This window comes from Platichthys flesus, chromosome 14 (genome assembly GCF_949316205.1).
Source record: "Platichthys flesus chromosome 14, fPlaFle2.1, whole genome shotgun sequence".
In the NCBI taxonomy this organism is placed as follows: domain Eukaryota; kingdom Metazoa; phylum Chordata; class Actinopteri; order Pleuronectiformes; family Pleuronectidae; genus Platichthys; species Platichthys flesus.
In genome coordinates, this window is record NC_084958.1 from 18,470,876 (window position 1) to 18,491,252 (window position 20,377).

At 41.4% G+C, this 20,377-nt stretch overlaps 1 protein-coding gene across 1 annotated transcript; it reads left to right on the plus strand.

The window, feature by feature from the left end:
• Nucleotides 1-1,152: 1,152 nt before the first annotated feature.
• LOC133969000 (voltage-dependent L-type calcium channel subunit beta-3-like) lies at nucleotides 1,153-20,017 on the plus strand. Its single transcript, XM_062405301.1, has 14 exons — nucleotides 1,153-1,545; nucleotides 9,824-9,889; nucleotides 11,122-11,244; nucleotides 11,349-11,488; nucleotides 11,996-12,057; nucleotides 12,157-12,182; nucleotides 12,587-12,667; nucleotides 12,829-12,887; nucleotides 12,990-13,099; nucleotides 14,384-14,392; nucleotides 15,296-15,447; nucleotides 15,634-15,729; nucleotides 16,256-16,429; nucleotides 17,540-20,017. The coding sequence occupies exons 1-14, from the start codon at nucleotides 1,528-1,530 to the stop codon at nucleotides 18,311-18,313; spliced, it is 1,890 nt and encodes a 629-aa protein (XP_062261285.1). The 5' UTR covers nucleotides 1,153-1,527; the 3' UTR covers nucleotides 18,314-20,017.
• Nucleotides 20,018-20,377: the final 360 nt, after the last annotated feature.

Sequence of the window (20,377 nt, forward strand, 5' to 3'; positions counted from 1 at the left end):
ATGTTGGGACCCGGCAAGAGTAATTATTTATTTTCTTTCTGAAGCAGCACAGATATTGATAAGGATAGCGACGTGTGTGTGTGTGTGTCTGTTGCCTGCATGTGTGTGTAGCGGTCCAGATGTGTGTCTCACCCAGAAGTCAGTGTCACAGCCCGGACCAGCAGATTACAGCTTTGCATTTCTTTTTCATTCTCCTTATGTAACACTGATCTCTCTGGTGACTCTGGGGCTTGACGTCCTCTGCCTGGCTGCCCGGGTCAAGGGCCGCACTGATTAATGGACATGTACTGTTGCTTAACCTTAAACTGTGATGGGGGAAGACTAATTCATGTGTGCGAAACAAAACAAAAAAAAGTTTTCTTTCTTATGCATTAGTTAGAAAACTGTAGACACACGTTTTTTTCTTCCCTTTGGATGTTGAGATATCAGTCTGCTGATGTTGTAGTTTCCACTTTTCACAAGGAATATTTTCTCCTTATTTTTTGAAAATATGAAAATAAAATAAAACTCATTACATCTCAGTGATAAAACGAATATCTTGTGGTTGACCCAATTGTTATTAATTCTACCTACACCAATAATATCATACTGCATTTGCGTATAGTTAATATAAATGATTTTATTATCTGAATGTACGACACATCAACTCAAATCTTTAAAATATCTGTTAGTTGTAAAACTACATCAATCTCATCTGAAATACAGTATGTGAGGAAGCAGCTTCTGTGTGAGTGTGACTGATACTGTTTAAGTAGTGACATAATGACAGTGAGCCGATGGGGTGAGACCACTGTGTCATGCTTCCTCGGTGGATGATGAAGACTGTGTTTGTCTGTTGTGATTTACTGTACGATGTCAGTGTGGCACCCAGAGGAATAATGGATTGCTTGCCAATTCCATCGTCCTATATTCTGATGCCTGGCAATGGTGATACTCACGTTTGTGCAGCCAAACCCCGGGAACTTTGGATGCACACACGCACACACGCACACAGACACGCACACAAATGCACACGCACATACACACATGCACTCATGCACGCACTAATCAGACATCACACAAGCAGAGGAGGGAGCCAACCTAACTCTGGTCAGCAACTCTATTGGGACATCCCTCACTTTGCAGTGTTTAGCGCGGAGCGGTCGGACACCTTCCTCGGTGCTTGAGGTCAGAGTGAGCGGTGTGCGGCGCAACAGATGCTGCGCAGAGAAATAAGCCTTTAATACCCCGGGACACGGGAGAGGGTAACATCCCTCAACACACAATACGGACTTAAAGTGAAACCTCTCACGCAACGCGTCTCCGGCGGTGTCCTGCGCGTCGCGGATGCTCGGGACGTCTCTCACCTTTACGCACGAAACTGCGCGTAAAGAGCGGAGGGGCTTGGGGACATTTTATCCTCGGCCACATACACCTGTTCCAGAGGTAGATCCAGGCTCATGGCCCACTTGTCCATGTCCCACTTCATGGAGCCAGGTGAACGGTAATTTGTGGGTGGAATAACACGCGCGGACTGCTTTACTCATCATGCCACCCAAGAAAAAGGTAAAATATGAGAGGTCTTGTGTTTATGTGTGTCTCCTTGCGTGCACGTTTATGCGTGTGTGTGTGTGTGTGTGTGTGCGGGTGTGAACAGGAAGGATATGAGAATGCACCATCTGTTGCATAGGGCGTTAATCCTAGTGTGAGGCCTTTCCACATCATTGCACTCACAATGCGCAGGGGCAAACAGCGATGCATATCCACATGTATTATACCATGTGTCCAAGTGAGGAGCTCCAGGCTTCACAGGGATAGGTTGCATAACCGGTGGCCTGTAAAGATCAGATGGATTAAATCGCTTTTCTTTAACTTTGTGTGATGTTGTGTTCAAGGTACAGGAAATTAAACTTGGGACATTTGGATTTATTTTCCTTTCATGTATAAAGGAGGTTTTTAGCGATAGCCGTAATAAATACAGTGAGGGTTCACTTCCATGTGATCACCTACAATTATATGAGTCAAATGATGTATTTAAAAAAAAGTATTTTACTTAGTGATGCCACATGCAGTAAGAGAGAGTCAGTTCCTTTATGCTTCTCATGTACTACCATTAACATTCAAGTCACAGAGCTGAACATCGACCTGTCAGTCTCTGAATAAAGCCACTAGGTTGTTGAACAGCATTTACTGCTGCTGGGGGGGGGGGGGGGTGAACACGGGGGCTACATTCACAGGTGGCCAGACTCGAAATGAATGTTTTGAATCTGCAGGAAGTGGAAATAACCAGCGCGTTAGACGTCACACTTTAGAGGAATAGCAGGCACAGAGTGGGGCTTGAGGAAACCTGTGGATGGCCTACTGTCTTGGATTTCCATGGGGTGGTTAGTGTCGGCCCACCACTTGTTACCCAGAATAGGAAAAGCCTCTTAGAGACTGTTAGTGGGGCATTACATCCACATACATGCTCCTCTTCCAGGCAGGAAGTGGAGCAATGAAGCTCTGGAGCCCAGTGGAAAGTTCCAGAGGAATACCTAAGTAAAGATCATTGTTTTGGGATTAGGGCTATTTACAAATCTACACTTTTATAGTTTTATTTTCCCACCTGTTTTAAATCTAACTGTTAATGGCAATAAATGTGCTGCAGACACTTTTGCATATTGCAGAAGAGAGACAGAGGTGACGGTGTTGGTGGTGGTTCAATAGGAGCTTCGCTGCAATGTTTTTTATAATCCTCACACACGCACACACACACACGTCCTCAACCAACCCTAATCATGTTGCATCACAATGCTGCGCAGTGCAGAGGAGCAAGGGGACTTGCAGGAATTAAGTGGTATCGATGATATTAATGCAGCTATTGTGTCTCTATCTGATGAGCGTCAGGGCGGCTGAGCACAAGCAGACCAGACAGCAGTGTTGGCCGTCTGTGAGGAGTTTGCATTTGTCTCTCGTGCTCTAAATCCTAGATTGACGCATGCTATCTTAATCTCCTTACTCAGAGACAATCATGACCCAGAGAGAGAGAGAGAGAGAGAGAGAGAGAACATACACATTTCCTTTCCCCCTGTAAATCCAGATTTGTCTATTTTTCTATTTTAGTCTCAGCTGCTTCTTTTCCTTGAGACAAATCTTATTTTTCTTTTCATGGTTCTTTAGATGTGCAGATTATCTCTGCAGGGGCGAGGAGTCAATGTACATTGATGTAGATTATGTTGTGTCACTCTGGCATCATCACCTTTTGTTCAAGGTAAAAGGCCTGAACCATTGTAAATAAAGATGGAGGACATGTCTTCCTCCTACTCTGCAGAAATTACGCTATAGTATCCCGGATCTGGCCGTTAATCGCTTTGGTCTAATTGGTTTGTTTGGTACAAGCCCCATCCACTAACATGGAGGAGGCAGGGCTTATGACCTATATTGCAGCCAGCCACCAGGAGGCCATCAAGATGCTTTGGCTTCACCTTTGGTGAGCGATGATGTTGTCCATCTGTATTCAAACGCTATGGCCTGAACACACTACACTACAAGAAATGACCCAACAAGGTATTGACTGTTTGCTGAGCCCCTCCCACAATCTGTTATCTGTCCAATCACATCCCAGCGAGAAGGAGTTGTACAGCATTTCACAAACATTAGCTTGCATGGCTATCATTAAGACTGATTGGATGACCTGACAGATCCCCAAAAGTGAAGCCAAATCATCTCAACTGCCCCCTGGTGTCAAGCTGCAGCGTAGTTCATAAATCCTGACTCCCCTATAGCAGAGGAGTGGATTTTTAAGAATCGTAAAAACTAAAATATTTGGAGATACAGTATAGTGTCCTGATGCCTTTAATGTCAAAGATGGAAGCTCATGCCAAAGTAAAGGTGGCAGTGCCAGAATGGACATATCTGCTCTGTGGTAGCATGGGGCCGAGGGCGCAGGGCCAGTCTCCCTCTGACAGATGATGCTGAGCAGCTGATCAGGCAGAGGACCGGGTTGGAACCCAGTCCATGCAAATGAACGGGCTGGTAATTACTAAGACAGAGAGTCATGAACAGAATAGCACAACAGAAGTAAACAAGCAGCAAGAGGATCAGAGTTATCAGACTCGATTTCGCTGATCTTCGGCGAGTTTTCAAACAGCTAGGCTCAGTGCCAGCAGCTCATTGGTGGGCCGTCAGGAAATTAGTCACAATTAGATCAGTGACCTGCTCTGCAGACAACAAACTGTAGTAAAGGGTGTTTGGTAAGCAGACACGGTTTTTGTCCTTTCTAATGCAGGGATTTATCCACTTAGGCTCAGCAGCAAGGTTTTAATGAAGGTTATTAGTCTTCTGTCCAGGAATGTATCCGCACATCATACTCCACAGTCTGTGATCCTCAGGTGAACATCTCTAACCCAATTATCAGGCTGTATAAATGGTCCACTATCAAATGTGCAAGATGTTTACCTACACAGAGGACGTTTTGCTGGCACCTCTTCTCATTTGTTTATTTGTTGGTTGCTTTTTATCAGAGGATCTGCAAAATACTACTTAAATGATTTCCATCAAAACTTAGTGGAAGATTTGTGACATGCACATGACCCTGCATGTACATTTAGAAGCATGTTCACAGAAGCTAATCCTCCCCACTCATTAGCTGAGATGCACCAAATTAAAATCCTGCCCCTGGATGGCTCTGCTCATGATGATTCCACACTGCAAACTTCAGAGCTCACTCGTTTCCACAAACTTTTCAATTCACCCTACGTTACAAGACACTCTGGGCGAGAGGCATCTCAGATCGGTTCCCACTGGAGCCGCTGTGCAGTGACGTGGAAACTCTTCAGCTGAAGTCGTCTTTTCGTGGCTGCAAATGAGACATAGATGACGTCTGCACCTGGGGAGCAGCCAGCAAGGTGCAGAACGCAAGAGCACTCATGCAAACACACACAGACAATTCATTCACATGTGAGAGGTACACCAGCAGTGCAGTTGAATGCTGCCGCGCTGACCCAATTATACAGACGTTCTCTGTGGAGATCTGTCAATTCCACAGCCCAGCGATGGATCTCCCACAGATTTACGTGTACAGCTCGACTACAGCTGCTTTAATCAGTCCATGAATATGCAGAGTTGGAGTTTTTCTTTATTTGTGTATTTCTCTGAGGATCACAGCATATAGATTAAAGTAATTTCATGAGTGGGAGTCATTTATGATGGGGTTGCATATTTCGCTCAATGGTTTCCATGGAAACAACTCCCTATTTATTGAGGGATTGTGCATCAGGAACGATGATGAGTGCCAAACATAGTATCTGCTGCCAAACCTGGAGGTGATGGATGGGTGGAATGATGAATTGATGGATTGATGGATTGATTGATTTATTGAGACAAATTCTACCCTAGCGTTGAGACATTTGATTCATCACTGTCACAGCTTTCAACTTTGCTTTAAAAAACATTTAAAGCTCCAAATAATGTCATAAAAGTACATTCCTTTTCATTACTTGGGACATTTTATTCCTTACACACAATCGTGTGTTGGGATTTTGTCTAAAAACTGACTTTGTTGCATTCTGTGTAATAGTGTTAAAACTTGTGTTGCTTATATTCCGTCTTGTTCGGGACTCTCTCCTCCACTATGTGGGAGACAGCCTCTGACTGTCTCTCAGGGGAATTGTTTTACAGTCGTGAATTTGTAAAACCAACCAGCTTGTTCAGTAGCTTCCTTTAACACTAAAACACTGTAGATACAAGAATAAATCTTTCCTGAGCGTTTGTTGTCCGAGCTGGAAAGTGACAGTGATTTCTTTCTAACCTCCATCGTCCAATTCCCCACTTGACAAACAACCTTGGTCCAGCCCCTCGTGTGAGATTTATGCTTTATTATAAATATTATTTTTAACACTACGTTTGGTTTACCGAGAGAGATAGAGATAAAGGGTGAGGACTAACTGCTGCGTCTGATGATTGTACGTCAGGTGGTTTAACTGTTCCAATAAAGCAAAGCAGCAGTGGATACTGTGTCTAACTGAGACTGAGCGGGGGGAGTGTTAGTGTCATTGTAATGTGAGTGTTCTTAAGGTGTTTTACATAAAGTATCTGGGCCTCTGCTACAGGTTGCTTCTTATACATTTCATTTTCTTTGTTATATATAAGAAAGTATATATTTTTTTTAATATAAGGCCACAAACTACATAAATTAAATCGAGTATAAAATGGGATAAAATGGATGAAGTGCTTTAAATTAGTTTTATCTCAGGCATTCTTTGAGTCCTCGTGCAGAGAACAGTTTGTTCTCTGGGGGCAGCGCAGCAGTCCGTGGCCGCCAGCTGGCTCCTGGCGACTCGATGGCTCTGATTATTTTACTTTGGAGATGGAGTCAATCTCCCCAATCAGACGCTGCTTTCCTAATGTACTCCTCTGGCATGTGCTGATGGAGCTGTGTAGACGTTTTTTGCGAGTTAGAGGAGTCACCTTCAGGTTGCACAGGAGAGAGCGTGGCTTCGCTCGTTCACATCACCATTGTCCTCCACCCTCCTCCGCCCACCCCTCGAAGCCACGTTATCACGCTAATGGGCTGGGATGGAATCTCCGACGGGAAGGGGCGGGAGGTGAAGATGTGGAGATGGGATGAGGGAGGTTAAGAGTTTGAAGAAAAGACTGAAACAAAAAAATTCAACCTCCAGGAGACTCTTAAAGAGTATTTGGAGTATAACAACTCTTTATTTAAATTTATTATAAAAACTGGACAAATGTTCTATATTTTATTGTCTTGGGTTCTTAAATGATAAAAAAAAATTCCAGCAATTTTCAAACTCAGACGATCTCCCACTCCCATGATCCCATTCTGCTCCATGACATCGTCACACTAGGTTTTTCATCATCGACGCTCCTGACACCTGCACATAAAGTTAAAGATAATATTAACAGTTACACACTATACACAAATCTAAAGCATGGATTTTTATCTTTGGTAGAAGAAATCACATCAATAATTCCCCTCCTCTCAGACAGTAGACATCTTTAAGTCAGCTGCAGTACTGAGCTCATTACTGTTTAATAATTCAGCGAGGGCGTTTTGTCCGGTTGGCCCGGTGACATTGGCCTGCAGGAGAGGCGGTTGCTGTGCAAACAGATGTCTACACCACTCGTGGGCAAACAAAAAGCCATACCTGGGCATAATTCGGCCCCAGGGAGATTCACATCCTCCTCCTCCTCCTCCTCCTCCTCTTTTTCCGTTGCCGTCATGTTGAATTCTCTGTCGTCACGTTGTCTCCACTGCATCCTCCTGCTTTTCTTCTTCAGTCACCATCACTGGCCAAACCTGGTAAATACATCATGTCCTCTTCCTCCTTGAGAATGTATTACATTCAACGTTAACATAGTAATTCATTCATTCATTATTTCTCTCCTATGTTGCAGACATGTTCAGTTTATTTCAGTTTATCTTTCTGAGTAATTTACAATGTCTATTTGGAATTTTCCCCCAAAAGTATTTATTATTTGAAAGCTTTATTTTCTTGTGATGCTGTGGAAAGTGAAGCCAGAGTGTCTCGATCACCCCCTGCTGCCTGGCTGCAGTATAGGTCATGAACCCCACCTCCTCCATGTTAGTTGAGTACATATCAGATAAAAAATGTTCATGTCTTTTGTAATTTTAGCTATTTATCACACTCGAGTGTTCAGGTAAAGTTTAGATGTGTTACTTGATGCTATATAAATAACATGGCTCCATCCCGTGATCAAATGTGCAGAATCTACTGTGCAGATATTTTGGCTGAAGAGTAGGAGGAAGTGGAGACGTGTCGTCCATCTTTATAAACAGGCTATGCTTCAGACCCATGGGTATACTGTAACTTCAAATAACAGAACTACAGATCCTCCTCTCGTACGGTGGGAAAGAATAGAGACAAGCCACTTATACTGTTTGATTCTGAAATTCATTATCCAGCTTGAAGACCCTCAAAGTGACATTTATTTGGCGTCAGTTCACATCACAGTGAACAAATTCACTTTAAGACCTATTTTCCCCTTGCCTTTGTCTTACCACCTCCAACATGTGCTTCAGGGTCAGTCTGGAAACACAGTTAGTCTTCTTTCTTGTTCCTTCATTCAACCAGTGTCCTGACCTCTCTTGTCAACTCTTTTTCTCTCTCACCTCCTTCACACCCACTCTCGACCTCCCTTCCTACACCTCTCTCCCTCAGTTGTCTCTCAATTTCCTTTTTTCGTACCAGCGTTTAAAGCCAAGTCTTCCTGGAGTTGAAGATACTTCTATCACAGCTATTGTCCTAGGATAATCACAAACTGCATAATCAATCATTGTCCAAGTCAGAGTCACAGTAATAAACACATTACACCAATTTGAAAGTCTCTGCACTGGCGACCTGTTATAATTGGTTTGTAAAGCTTGTAATGGGTTTGGTCTCACCCAGTTATCAGATTTACCTTTAACCTATGAACCTCTAGAACCATCAGGTGCTACAATTGAAAGTTAATATCGGAACCGAAACCCACTCTGACTTTTTGAATAGGGTTTTAATAGTGTAAAGCACTTTGTTTGATAAAGTCTGGTTGATTGATTAGTTTGTTTGGTTGATTGGCAGATAGAGATGCTCGAACAAAAAGCAGGACATGTCCTACAAAACATATTTTCTTAGGCAAAGCAGGTTTATCTGAACAAAACTCTTAGGAGGCAGGGAGTGTGTTAGTTCTTGATATGTGAATGAAATAAAATCCATTTTACTCTTTGATATCCTCTGGTTGCCAAAGCACGACATTACAGGATGTTAGAACAAACCAAAATATGTTTATTCAGGGGTTATCTGTCAGTCAGCGGGACTCTGGTCTGCACTCTGAACTTAAATAACACAGAACTAAAGGGATCGTTTAATGTCCTCTAGTGTTTTATAACAAATTCAAACCCCTGCTTCTCCGTTCCATGCGCTCACTTAGTTCTATGAATTGTCCAATGTGAGTGTGTGGGGACAGACAGATGCTTTGGATAAAGGTGTCTGGCAAATGGAGTGTGAACACAAAGGTGTGAATAGGTAGAACAAAAACATTGAAGTATAAGTAAGATATATTATGAAATAGTAAAGCTAATAAGTTCTATGTCATTAATATGCACACAATATTATAAGTTACTTTGTGTGCTATAACAACTGATTTGGTTTGAGAATGTTGAAGGATGCAGGATGCCTGTGTTGTTAATATGCATCAGACTGAGCAGCCTGTCTGCAACCGAGAGGGCTGATTTGTGACTTTGGGATGCAAGTGTGTATCAGGAGTTGCAGATTGACGCAGAGGGCTGTGCCACCTCCTGGCTACGACACGGAGGGCATTAATTACCATGTCTTTGAGGGGACAATCTAATCTGTGGGACACATGGCACATAAACCTGAGCATCCCTGGAGGGATCTGCTGCAACATGTCTTGACAGTTAATGACAGGAGGGCTCTGAGAAAAGAAACAGGGAACAAGGAGGCGAGAGTAACAGGCCATAAGCTCAATGGTGATAAATTAGGGCTGCGGTTGAAAGACATTTTGCGGAATTGATGCGACAAACTAATTGTAATAAGCGTCTTTTTTTTATAGGTAAAACAGTGAAAGAGTCTTATTTATCATGCCAGTCTTAAGAAGAAAGAAGTCTTCTCAAAGCTCTCCTGGTGCTTCAACTAATGACTATTGTATATTAGGATTATTATGAGGATTTATATGTTAAAGAAAAGCAGCAAATCCAACTTGAATTAAATTATTTATTTAACAATTGATAAAAATCAGAGTAGAACAAATAGACTATGTCCCTGAATCAGTCTGTAACACACACCAATGAAGGGATCTAACTGTCATCACTGTGTCTCCTCTGCAGGGAGAGCGTCACGATTTGGACTTTGTCGAGGAGAGAAATGCCCAGGTGCAGCTGGAGAAGGCCAAGGTACTTCTTCACTGTGGCCGACCTGACCCGCCGCTGCCATCGCAGACTCATTTCTCAGAGAGGCTGCTCTCAAGGACGTGAATGCAAACACAGACTGCAACCATAGACATCAGGACATTGGATTAGCAGAGCAATATTCGGCCGTTAAAATTAGTTATTGGGGTCTTCATCCTTTTCATCTCTTTTATTTGCTCAACAACTGGAGAACGATAATAATGAAAGTTATGGTTAATTGCTCTGATGTGTTAAATACTTAATTCGATATTTTTTACTTAGTTTGCATTGCTTCTACTAGAAAACATCTTTATATACAGTCTATGGAAAATATATAGATTTCAAATTAAAGAATAGAACAAAAGAAAGAAATCCATTTTTTTTTACAAAATATATCGGGGCGAGAATAAAATAAAATAGAGAAAATGAAATAAGAAAGTAGAATAGAGTAATGATGATAAGTACAATAATGAGGAAACAGTGCTTGAGGGTTCATTTCAGGCCACTTCAAGTTGACTGCAGGTTCTCATTGGGTAAATGCAGTAATCAATTGTAAGAGATATAATGACCACGAAAAACATGACACACAGAAACATCCAAACATCACAGCTCATATCAAACTCTGCTGACACACGTCCCATCAAATATTGAATTAAATCCTCCCCCGCAGATTTAATGTGCTCCCACTGGTGCTTCGTAATTAGGCAGCAAACACCCTCTGCACCCCCCCACCTCCTCCCCCCTACCCTGCAGCCTCCTCCTCCTCCTCCTCATCTTTTCAAAGTGGAGTAATTAGCTGCCTCATCCACACGCCGCTGACATTTGACTGTGATAGGATTACAGCACCAGTCGGGGAGGAAGCCCGCATTAGCTGAAGAGCCACAAAGAGGACGGTGCAGTTTGGGTTTTTCACATCAGACTTTTTGACGTGTCATAAAAAGCACAGGGGTTTAGAGATAACTGTAACAGTGTCTCTGTTAGATTCAAGACAAAGACATGAGAGTGTGTCAGCAAAGTTGAATACAAGCATCCTGTAACTAACTGATCAACAAAGTCCATTATAAGTTGTTATATGTTAGTTATTAGTTGAGATTACCGCTGAGAAAAAACAAATCATTACATTGTCTTTTATTAATTAGAATTTGAGTGAGCACGTGTGTGTTGGTGAAGTTTATGGATTAAGACGACGGGGACCTTCATTCGTAGTGACATCTTGTTCTGATGTCCCATGTTTCCAGTACAAGCCTGTTGCGTTCGCCGTTCGTTGCAACTTCTCTTACACTCCAGCAGACGACGACAACGTCCCGGTGCCGGGCCAGGCCGTCACCTTCGAGTCCAGAGACTTCCTGCACGTCAAAGAGGTTTGAAACAAGCAAGCACACAGCTTTGATACAAGTGAAAAGATAAGAAATACGGGTATGAAGGGCATAATTTACATTCAGATCTTTTTGTTTTTATCTTCCAGAAGTTTAACAATGAATGGTGGATCGGCCGGCCGGTGAAGGAGGATGGTGTGGTGGGCTTTGTCCCCAGTCCAGTCAACCTGGAAACCATCCTCATCAGAAGAGAAGTGCAGGCGAGGAAGGCTGCCAAGGCCTTAGCCAAGTATGGAGCTTTGTGTGTAGGATTATAGGTTATTTATGTATTCAGCTGAGGTTTTTGAAAACGTTCGTAGAATATTTAAACAAGTCAAAAAGATAGTCATAATCCATACAGGCCTGCTATAACTTTATCATGTCACTGTTGCATTATCTCAACCATATTTACCCCAATTCTACTGACAAGGAGAGAAACATCAGTTTTAATTAAAGATGTAAGAGATGATGGGACCACACCAGTGATTCTACAGGTCCCGGTGGTTTTAATACATTTCCCTTCAGCTTCTATTAATTTCAGCATTATGTAAAACGTCTCACTTCAAGGGATTCACTCTGGACTCTTTATACAGCTGTGTCTCATGAGGCGATCTAAAGAGATACTGAAAGCTCAGAGTGAAAGGGATCTTTATTAATCACAACCGAAGGGTCGGAATTATAAAGACACTCGTGTTTCTTGTTTGAGTGGGAAAGATTAGACCTGAGCTAATCCTGGACTTTTCTCTCAAATCTTCAGTAAAGCAGCTGCTCAACCCGCTCAAGATATGAACTCAAAGAAATACACTCCTCCCTCACAAGGTCAGTGGGAGCTGAACTGTTTGATGAGGCAGCTTGTTGTCAGTGGTAATGATTGGTGAGTTAACATCAGGCCCCTCTGTTACCTTTCTCTATCCACAGCCAATCAGCAAGTGAAAAAGAAACCAGTAAGTGACATTTGTTGTGTGTGGATATTCTCTTTTATGCTGGTCATCTCTTAATAGACCCGAGGATACCTTTAGTCATTTGATAATGACATATGACACATAAGTGTAAATAACAGTCTAGTATGAGACAGTTAATCATCTTCCATTAACCCAATCATGGCTGCAGCGGATCTTCATGTGTCATGTTTTAAATCCCATTTCGTAAAGAGAGATAGAAACATCTGGAGGCTTTAATTAATTTCTCTCTTATTTTCTAATTGGTATAATTCACCCTAACAGAATAAAATGGTCAGAAACACCAAGTATGAGGTCTTTTAGTGACGTGTTTTTTGCAGAGCTCACATATATATACGAGGATACTGCATCTTGTATACTGAATGAATCCTGTGTTCCTGTGGCTGTAGGGGGAGCAGACAGCTATGTATGATGTAGTGCCTACAATGCGTCCTGTGGTTCTAATGGGACCATCACTAAAGGGCTTAGAGGTGAGTCTCCCTCACACTCTCTATCTGAACTTCTAATCCTCTTTGATCTATGAAGATGCTGTGAAATCTGAGAGACCCGATTCCAGTTTTCAAAGAAATATTGGAATTTCTCTGTGAAAGGGACTTTGCATTTTAAATCCATGTTTCCTGTCTAATTCCAGGTTACAGATATGATGCAAAAAGCTCTATTTGACTTTTTAAAACATCGATTTGAAGGCAGGTAAGTTCTCATTGCACTCTTCAGTGCCGCACCGTTATGATTAAATAGAACTTGTTGGAAAGCATGACTGTTATAACGCTCGTCACTGTGCCTCCTCTCCAGAATCAGTATCACACGAGTCACAGCAGACATCTCTCTGGCTAAACGCTCCATCCTCAACAACCCCGGCAAAAAGGCCTTAATGGACCGGTCCAACACCCGCTCCAATTTAGGTACGTTTGATTTAACTTTTCATTTCATCTTAAGTTTTTGTTTAACCAGGAAGTCCCAAGATAACACAATATTACAAGATATCAAATCAGACAGGGAACAATTAAGGAAAATTAAGCATTTTAAAAAACAGATAAGAGATAAACGATAAATGAGACAAAGTCCATCTGAGAGAAAGCTCTTGCATTCTGCAGTTTTTATCAGAGCTTTGATTTCTCCTTGGGAGACACAATCATTAAGCCGAAGAGATTTCTGCAGGTTATTTCATGACCAGGGAACAAAGTGGAAGATAGCGGCTGAGCAAACTCTGGTAGAGCAGTCGTCTAGTGGAGGGAAAAACACAGCAGCAGGAAGCAAGAGATAATAATAATAATAACCATAATCATCATAATAGTAATCATAATAACTAATAGACAAACAAATAGAACCACCAAGGCAGAGGAAAAGCAAACAAATAGGAAATAAAAGTTACTCGAGGATCACACATGATCAAATCACAGATTCAAGATGTGAAGAAGAATTGTTAACAAAATCATTTAAATATGTGGTGAGATCATTCTGAGCTTGATTAAAGGTAAATACCAAAAGGCAACCAGATCCTAAAGTGCACTATGATGTATGATGCCTTTATTCATCCTAACCTGCAGCCTGTAGCTGTGGCAAATAATATTTTACCAGTACACAAATTCCAGATGGTCGGACTTTACTGCAAGATAACTTTAATTGTCTTGTACTCGTTCTGCTGTTCCCTGTGGCAGACATCACCCACTTCTAAAACTCTAATTAGGCCGAAACACGAAACTTAATCAGACTGAAATAAATGAATGTGTCAGACTTTTTCTTTATCTTATTGAAACACTATTTAGGTTGACAAGATTTTTCTTTTTACATGAACTCTGCAAAGATGTTTTCCGACATGGACTCAGGAAAATTATATACGTCAGTCAGGGCATGACGTATTAATCCTGCTGCAGATAATGAAGTTGACATTTTTGTGTGTACATAACAAGTTTTTATTCCTGAGATCTTTGTATTGTTTTTGTTTTTATCAGTTTTATTTCTGTTGCGTGGTAGAAACATCATCGACGTGCCCACTAGCTCCCGGTGAATTCTACAGAGATCATCCTGCTGTTGTCTCACATGTCTCACTAAATACTTAATTAAATAATGTCTTTCAGTAGTATAGTCATAACTGGTCCTCTTGGTTAGAGGGAGACAGAATGAAAGGGGAAAAGATTTACATGGTTTTCTCTACTCTTGTCTTTCTCATTGCTCGCTCATCCCAGATGCTGCCGGTATGTATGACTGAAAGCTCTGGTAGTCCACATGTGTTTGAGTATCTTCACCTTCCTCCCTGTTCCTCCTCTCATCACCTCATATCAGCACCAACATCCCCTGTCATGCCACTGTTTTAACTTGTTGTCTTTGATCCAGATTATTTGTTGTAGTGCGTTTACAAATATTTCAGACATAATTGTCTGTTATATTTCTTAAACACCAGAATAAAGAAACTCCTCAGTGCCCCTCCTCAATGAAGTCCCTCTAGTGGCCTATCCTTGAATTACATCCTGCTGTCTTTTTTGGATTAGTTACACAGCAACACATAATTGCACACCGTTTAATTTGTTACTCTTATTAATGAGGCACTACTTATTTGTATGAGCTATTCATCCTGTGTCATATGGGTTGTTGTACGTTTTGATTGTTATTTTAGTAATTTTTCAGAGGAAACATGAATATCACCAACTTTATCTACAATTCATACATAGTGCAGAACGAAATCCCAAGTGTCCTTTACTTGAAAAAACGTGTGACATTGTTGACAACACAGTTTCATCACAAGTTCCACCTTCAGTTGAAGAACATCGTTAAATGTGCTTGAAAGTTTCAGAAAATCAAATAAATTGAGATTGACATTTCTCAACATATGACTTTACATTTTTTTTTAACTCCAACCCAATATCTTGTTTGGCAGGTAAACTTTCAACCAACTTGACAACACCATCAACTCTATAATGCATGTATAAAGGTGTTTGCGCAGTAGTTAAAAATGACATGCAGTTGCACAACGTGTGTGTTATCAATATATGCTCATATGTGATGTGTCGTCCAGTTTTATATGTAAACAAGAAAATGAAAGATGCACAACTGAAGGATTTCCTGATGTTCACGTTGTGTTTGACTGTGTGCATGTTCAGCCCAGATCCAGGGCGAGGTGGAGCGTATCTTCGAGCTGGCACGCAGCCTGCAGCTGGTGATTCTGGATGCAGACACAGTCAATCATCCTCTCCAGGTGGCTAAGACCTCCCTGGCTCCAATCCTCGTCTACGTCAAGATCTCCTCACCGAAAGTAAGCTTACCTTGAGAGCCCCATAGAATTAGATGGGAAAACGTTTTACCAAAATGTGAGCAACCACCTTTGTCTGATTCATTTGGTTCCTCAGTTCTCATAGTACTATGAATCCTGCGTTCCAGTAGAAGATGAGGAGTTACTCTGTCCTTTTTTCATTTCATTGTCTCCACTCCTGCTGTGTAGGTGTTGACCCGACTGATCAAGACGAGAGGGAAGTCTCAGACCAAACATCTTAACGTTCAGATGGTGGCAGCAGACAAGCTCGCCCAATGTCCGCCTGTGAGTGCCATCTAGTGGCCCCTGCGTCAAATTGGTGCAGTGGGAGTGGATGAGCCCTGAATGAAAGAATAGATGGATGGAACGATAGTGTGTCACATCATGTTTGATGTCTCACTTTATGTCTGGAAGTATATATTTGTATTTGTTTCTTCAATTAAAGATGAAACTTTTGCGAAGAACGGTGGCTACTATTGACGATACAGTCGATTTCTCTCCTGGTAATTTAGAGGATATTGCAGCTTTATGTGATGAATATTGTGTTTAAGCTGATTTCAGTATTTTTAGTCACAGTCTATTTGAAAAAAAAAAGCATATTTATCTTTGATGCCAAATTCAAAGTCCTCACTGAATGTTCTTGTCACTGTTCATCTGGGTCTCCCCTGTTTCTCATGACCTCATTTCCTTACATCTCTTTATCTGAGTCCCACTGCAAGAACGTTTGATTTTAAAATTCTGTGCCAGTTACAGGTTGGTTCGACGTTGGTCTTCTACTTATTTTATTTTATTTGTTTGTGTTTCTCTAAAGGAAATGTTTGACGTCATCTTGGATGAAAACCAGCTGACAGACGCCTGTGAGCACATTGCTGATTATCTGGAGTCTTACTGGAGAGCCACTCATCCACCAGAAATGGAGGGTGCCAACTCACTGTTGGCCCCGCTGGCCGAGAATACACTGCCCACCAATCCTACAGGAATGCCGGTAGATCAAACACAGAAACATGCTGTACACATACAGGGGAAAAAACTACATGCACAATAAAGTTATAGAATATTATATCCTACATACTGTCATCTCATCTCATCCCATTCACATCATCTGTATCAGAGTCCGCTGAATATGGATAAACTGGAAAAGTAATGTTAACAACAGAAACATCGCGGTGTGCTGCGTCTGTATTTGTTTTCATTTTTTTCATCTAACATTTTCATTTCATTTCTCCTCATCCTACTCCACTGGAAAGTCGCTGAAATGAGATAGATCTACCTCTGGTGAGTGAGATACCTTCAAATCCTACTGTAGCTGCACTTTCACCCTTCACTGCAGTAACATGGATGAGTTGAAAAAAGACTCAGAAGTCATTAAATAACAGGGTTTATCTCTGAAAATGAGCAGAGTTTAATGCATATGTAAAAGCAGCAGCTCTTCTGGTTCAGGAACAGGGGATCATGGGTAATAACTTCCATTCAGTTGTGTTTCAGTTCAGAGAGCGGGACGACACAGTCAGAGCTCCACTCAACACATTGTTGTTTTTTCTGTATATGAAAAACACTTAATCACTCTGAAAATGGAACCCATAAGAATCAATCACCATTTGTGGCTGCAGAGGGCGCTGTTGCTCTGTAAAAGTTGCGTAGTGTTGCTTTTACGTTAGCTTGTCTTATTTTCTTATTGTCCTCTACTATGACCTTAAATACCTTTTGGCGAACATTTATCGTCAAAAAAATCTAAAAAAATCTATCAATATAGAAAAAGCTATATTGATCATGTAGTGAAATAGAAAAAGAATAAACAGTTGTTCCAGAGAAGCCTGAGGCAGCTAATGAGTCTGTGTGAGCGCAGTTGCAGAACAGCTGCACTGTTCGTTCCGAGGTCCCATGATAAATCTGAGTATTATCATCCAAGAATATCCTAATTGCCTCTGGTGAGGCTGCCAGTAAGCACATGTGGGCCAGCTGCCTCCATAACAGCCGCTGTGTGTGTGTATATGTGACTTTGTGAATGGACTACAAATGTGTGACAGCTTAAATGTGAAAACATGTATAGCACGTATGTGGTGTGACTATAGGTGGATGATATGTTTTCTTCCAGGATGAGCAGAAGAACAAAAAGTCAGCAGCCCCCAAGAGGAAGGGTTCCTGTGAGAACCACCTAGACCCCGACCCCCCTTCAGCCCAGGCCCAGGAGCAGAGGGCGGAGGTGGGCCAAAAAGAGGAGGAGGAGCAGCTCCTTAAGAATGACACAAAGAGACCCCAGCACACCCGACACCATCACCATCACCACCACCGCCGGATGGAGAACCACAGTAACACCCAGCACAGCCAGACACCCGGGGGCATGGAAGTACAGTTGAGCAGGGATTACAGCCAGAGGCCTCCCCGCAGGCCCCTGCACGAGGAGAGGGTGGAGGAGACGGAGGATCTGGTGGAGGGGGACAAGGAGGAGGCCCGCTACAACCACCGGGGCCTCAACCACCACCATCATAACAGCAACCACCAGCGTAACCACCACCGCCATCAGCATCACAGTGGGAACAGTCAGCCACATGTCGAAGAGGACTATGAGCAGGAGCACAATGAACGCAATCGGCAGCACAGGCATCACCAGCATATTCCACCGCGGACGCAGAACGCGGTGCACTATCCCGTACACAATCAACACAACTACCATCATCACCACGGCAGAGAGAGAGACAGAGACAAAGACAGAGACAGAGACAGAGACAGAGACAGAGACAGAGATAGACAAAGAGATAGAGACAAAGAGAGAGATAGAGAAAGGCACAAGGACAGGGAAAGAGACAGAGATAGAGATCGAGGTAGAGACGGAAGACAATGGCACAAAGATTCTTACACACAATCCTGACTATTTGTCTCCACTGTGAATCGGTGCATGGTTTTATGCTGCTCAAGTTATAATGCACTAATGGACAGGGCAGAATGTGTCATCTTTGTAGAAAAAGTTTTTCCTGATGTTGTTTGCCACACACACACAAACACACACACAAACATACACAAACACACACACACACACACACACACACACACACACACACACACACAGACACACACACTTTGTCCCCTTTTCATTTCTTTGTTAAAATGGATTTTAGCACTTAGGGCACAGTTTGGTCTGAATTGTTATCATCAAAAATCATTATTTTTGCACAAACATTATCAAAGATTAATCTGCATCTGTAAGCTCATGAAGTATTCTGGTTTAAAAAAGGGCTGCCTTTAAAAAGTATTTCCACTATCAATGAATCCTTTCAAATTGTGTGATTGCTATTTTTTGGTCGGTTAGAAATTTCAAATGTCTCACAAGCGAGGCTGAAACCCAAAGATATTCAGTATATGATCATATATGAACGAAAACAGAAGGGTATATTCTCACACGGGAAAAGCTAGAGCCACAAAAGGTTTATATGTGAAGTAACTGAAATGATGATTTGATCAGATTGTTGATTCTTATTCTGTTGATCGACAATGTTCGCTGCTCAATTAAAAAGCGTTTTATTTTTGCTTTGATTCTGAGAACAGTCAATCTTGTTATAATAACATTTTACAGACTATTGCGGATCACAAGTTGACTGTCTTGTTGCTGTTATATAGGAGATTTGGATTTAGTAAAATATAATAATACTATAATAATAACAATAATTGCCTCAAATAGATTTTTTTCGAGCACAAATGCTAAACATTATAAAATGTTGAATCTTTGTTTTAGGACTGTTGGTCACAAAATCATGCAATGTGTACTGTTTCAATTATTTTTGACATTTTCTATCATTTATGTTATTATCATTAGTTGCAGCCCAGAATAGGTCATCACATAATGAAATCATCATCTTGAGATAACATGACAAAGTTAAATCATACAGTCTGTTCTTGGCTTCCGTACATTGATTTAAGGATTTTTCTCTCTAGAAAGTCACATATGTGGGATCAACTTACATGTGTATTTATTACCAGATGCATATCTTCAGAAGTGAATTGTTTATGTTAAACATTGGTACTGAAAGTCCCACTATTTTTCTACTTGATTACAAAGGGAAGTCGTTCTTTGCTTCCTACTTTTTAAAACTGGTGTTCGATCATATTTATTGACTTGCATTTTCTGTGTCTGGAAGCATGAATAATCTTTTGGTGACACTGACCTGTGTTATATGCTGGATCCTCTATGCATCTTATTGTGATAAAATATAGTGCTTGAAGTCAATCTCTATGCATTTGTACATACTTCATTATTGCCTTGTTAGGTAAGTATAGGGAGAAGCAGAGAGCTGGCTGCACTGTCTGGTCTCAACTTGAGTTAATTTGAGTACAATATTTTTGTTCTGTTTGTTTGTTTGTGTGTTTTGTACGGCATTCAGTCCTTGATTTTGACAAATATGCATTCTGTTGGTGCAAATCATTAAATATGTTAAATGAAGAATATGTTAAGTTTTATTTTATTTTAAGATAAAAGCACCTGCCACAGTCAATAGTATTCAGACCACACATTTTGATCAATAATAATAATAAAAGGTTGGATTGTTGATTGTGATTGCTTGACAGAGCTAGAAAAATAAATGAGTATTAAAAGACAATGTCTTTAATGACATTTATTTGAGTATAATTGCACCTGCCTTGAATTTTACTATTCAAACCACACATTTTGTAGTAGAATAATAATCATAAAACAAACCAAGGACGGAAAACAATATAACTGCCCTTTTATGTAAACGGGTGAAACAGCGCCCCCCGGGGTAATAACCGCCGCATCAAGCTTGTGTGGACAAAAACGGTACTGTACCTTTACCAACGACTGTTGATGGCCAAAGGAAGAACTGGTGAGCTAAACCTAGACCTAGATCTAAAGCTAAACTCTAAACTCTTCGATGGCCTCACAACAAAGTTTAGAAAGTTAACAACTCACATTGGGCTAAAT

Coding starts and splice junctions, on each gene's coding strand:
- LOC133969000 (XM_062405301.1), top strand. Junction 9,890..11,121: donor TGCAGCTGGAGAAGGCCAAG/GTACTTCTTCAC, acceptor CCATGTTTCCAG/TACAAGCCTGTTGCGTTCGC. Junction 12,668..12,828: donor CATCACTAAAGGGCTTAGAG/GTGAGTCTCCCT, acceptor GTCTAATTCCAG/GTTACAGATATGATGCAAAA.